A 2,217-nucleotide genomic window follows, 5' to 3' on the forward strand; every position below is an offset into this window, starting at 1 on the left:
CTAGAAATTCCATGTGCCCCTTTCCTGTTCAAATAAGAAGTCTAACTTCAGCAATTCCCAAGCACTTTCTTGTCCGACTTATCTCTTGCATATTCAAGTGCCATCTTCTCCTAGCTGACTTGGAACATTTCTGTGAACTCCTTGTTCTCTGCTGTTTCCCACCTCAGTTTCAAGGTTGGTGCTGAATCACTGTTGTTGTTCAGGGAAAAACTGAATCAATGTTTTGATAGGGAAAATGAGAAAATGTTCTCTTAACAATCAGTTTTACGATGTTCTGTTACACAGAGATAGGAGAGGGGTATTCTGTATCTCAGTAAGGCAATGCTTCAATGTGTTTTCTCAGAAATACATGACACATCCTTAAGTTTAAGGTGTATTTTTTGTAGACCGCAGATGAATGGATTTGGTTTCTTCCTCAATTCAATGAGCTTGTGTCTTTTGAAATTGAGGTTATTAATATTTAAAATAATTATTGAAATGTGTGTGTTACTTGCAGTAGCATGTTGATTGTTGGTGTTGATTGTATTCTCAGTGGTACTTTTTAGTTTAGTGATTATGACTTCATATTCTTTCCACAGTCTCTTGGCTATGTTCATTCCTTTCTTTAGCCTGAAATATTGCTTCCTGTATTTTCTTTAGGTTTGGTTTGTTGATAAATTTTCATGTTATTAATATTTGGGAAGTTGTTTCTCTTTCAACTATGGCAAATGGCTTTCCTTATTATATTAGTCTAGGCTGGCTCTTATAGTCTTTTAAGATTTGGAAAATGCATTACTCCTGGGTCTTTGGCTTTCACGGTTTCTGTTGAGAAATCAGCTGTTATTATGTGTTGTTCTATATGTGTGACTTGTCTTTTTCTGTTGGAGTTTTCAATACACTTTCTTTGTTCTTAGTATACTTTGTGGTTTAATCATGATATGCTCTGGGGATTTTTTTTTCTATTTAGCATTTTTGGTGTTCTGGGTGCTTTTGTATCCTCATTTTGGAGATGTTCTCTTCTATGATCTTTTTGAAGTTCTTGGTCTGTGTCATTAACTTGGGATTCTTGTCCCTTATCTATGCCTATAATTCAAAGATTTCATTCAAAGGGTTAGTGCTAGTGTTAGGCTTATACGTTCAGGTTATATAATTCCTAGATATTCCTTTCTTAGGTATTTCTTTAATCATTCCCATATTGCTTGCTTACCTTTAGTCTGGGTCCTCTACTGTATCTTTGAGTCCTAATAGTCTCTCTTATGCCATATTCATTCTATTTGTAAAGCTTTTCTTTTAGTTTTCTAGTTTTGTTTTTTTGTTTTGTTTTTTTTTTTCATTATCAGACAAACCATTCGGCTTGCTATATTTTAAACCAACCCAACATAGTTACACCAGAACTGCAGGAGGCTTAGAACAACAGAGTCATTTGTCGGGGGTCATCAGGAAGAATACTGATAGTATCTTCAGCTCTGCCGCACAATAGACATAGCATAGTATACTCCTGAAACTCATCCATGATACTGAATGTATACTCATGTCTGGCTACTACATGATGACAATTCTTACACAGATGGTCATAGGTAACTATTTCTTCTCCGTCTTCCTCTTTCAGGGATCTGTTTGTGATCAACATAAAATCCCGCTTACTGCACACGGCACAGCCTGCAAAGATCAGTAAGAATGATCCATTCTCCAGACACGTGCTCCCCCGATTGGGGTACTCCTTCTCCACACAGTCCCCACACATCGCCACGCAGTTTACAGGAGAACGCCCAAACGATTCTAGTTTTCTAGTTTTTTATTAACTTTTTCAATTATATCTTTATTTTAGCTTCAGTTATTTTCAATGTTTATCTTTATTGAATGCCATTTACAAGTAAGTCCTCGATGGTTTTTATCATTTCTATCAGCCTTATGTTTATGTTTTCTTGAGCATTATACAGGCATTTATTTTCCTTTAGTTCTTTTTCTTTAATTTAATTGAGATGCTACTTTCTTTCTTCTTTAAACTTCTTGAATTCTGTGAGGAAGTTTATAATTATTCTTTTAATTTCTGTGTCCTGGGGTTCATCTAGGTAATTCTCATTGGCAAACATTTCTATATAAGTGCTAGGTTTTAGAGGGAACTATTGATTTGATCCTTTATATTGTTTGTAGTTTCACAGTAGATATGAGCATATGGACTTCTTTTGTTATTTATATGTCTGATATAGGCAAAGCAGGTTGGAGGATAAAAGAAGA

General features: G+C 35.1%; 1 protein-coding gene across 1 annotated transcript; it reads right to left on the bottom strand.

Annotated features, from left to right (window-relative positions):
- Positions 1-1,311: 1,311 nt before the first annotated feature.
- LOC127185015 (protein Churchill-like) lies at positions 1,312-1,753 on the bottom strand. Its single transcript, XM_051141542.1, has one exon. The coding sequence runs from the start codon at positions 1,721-1,723 to the stop codon at positions 1,385-1,387; it is 339 nt and encodes a 112-aa protein (XP_050997499.1). The 5' UTR covers positions 1,724-1,753; the 3' UTR covers positions 1,312-1,384.
- Between the last annotated feature and the right edge of the window lie 464 nt (positions 1,754-2,217).

This window comes from Acomys russatus, chromosome X, assembly GCF_903995435.1.
Source record: "Acomys russatus chromosome X, mAcoRus1.1, whole genome shotgun sequence".
NCBI lineage: Eukaryota > Metazoa > Chordata > Mammalia > Rodentia > Muridae > Acomys > Acomys russatus.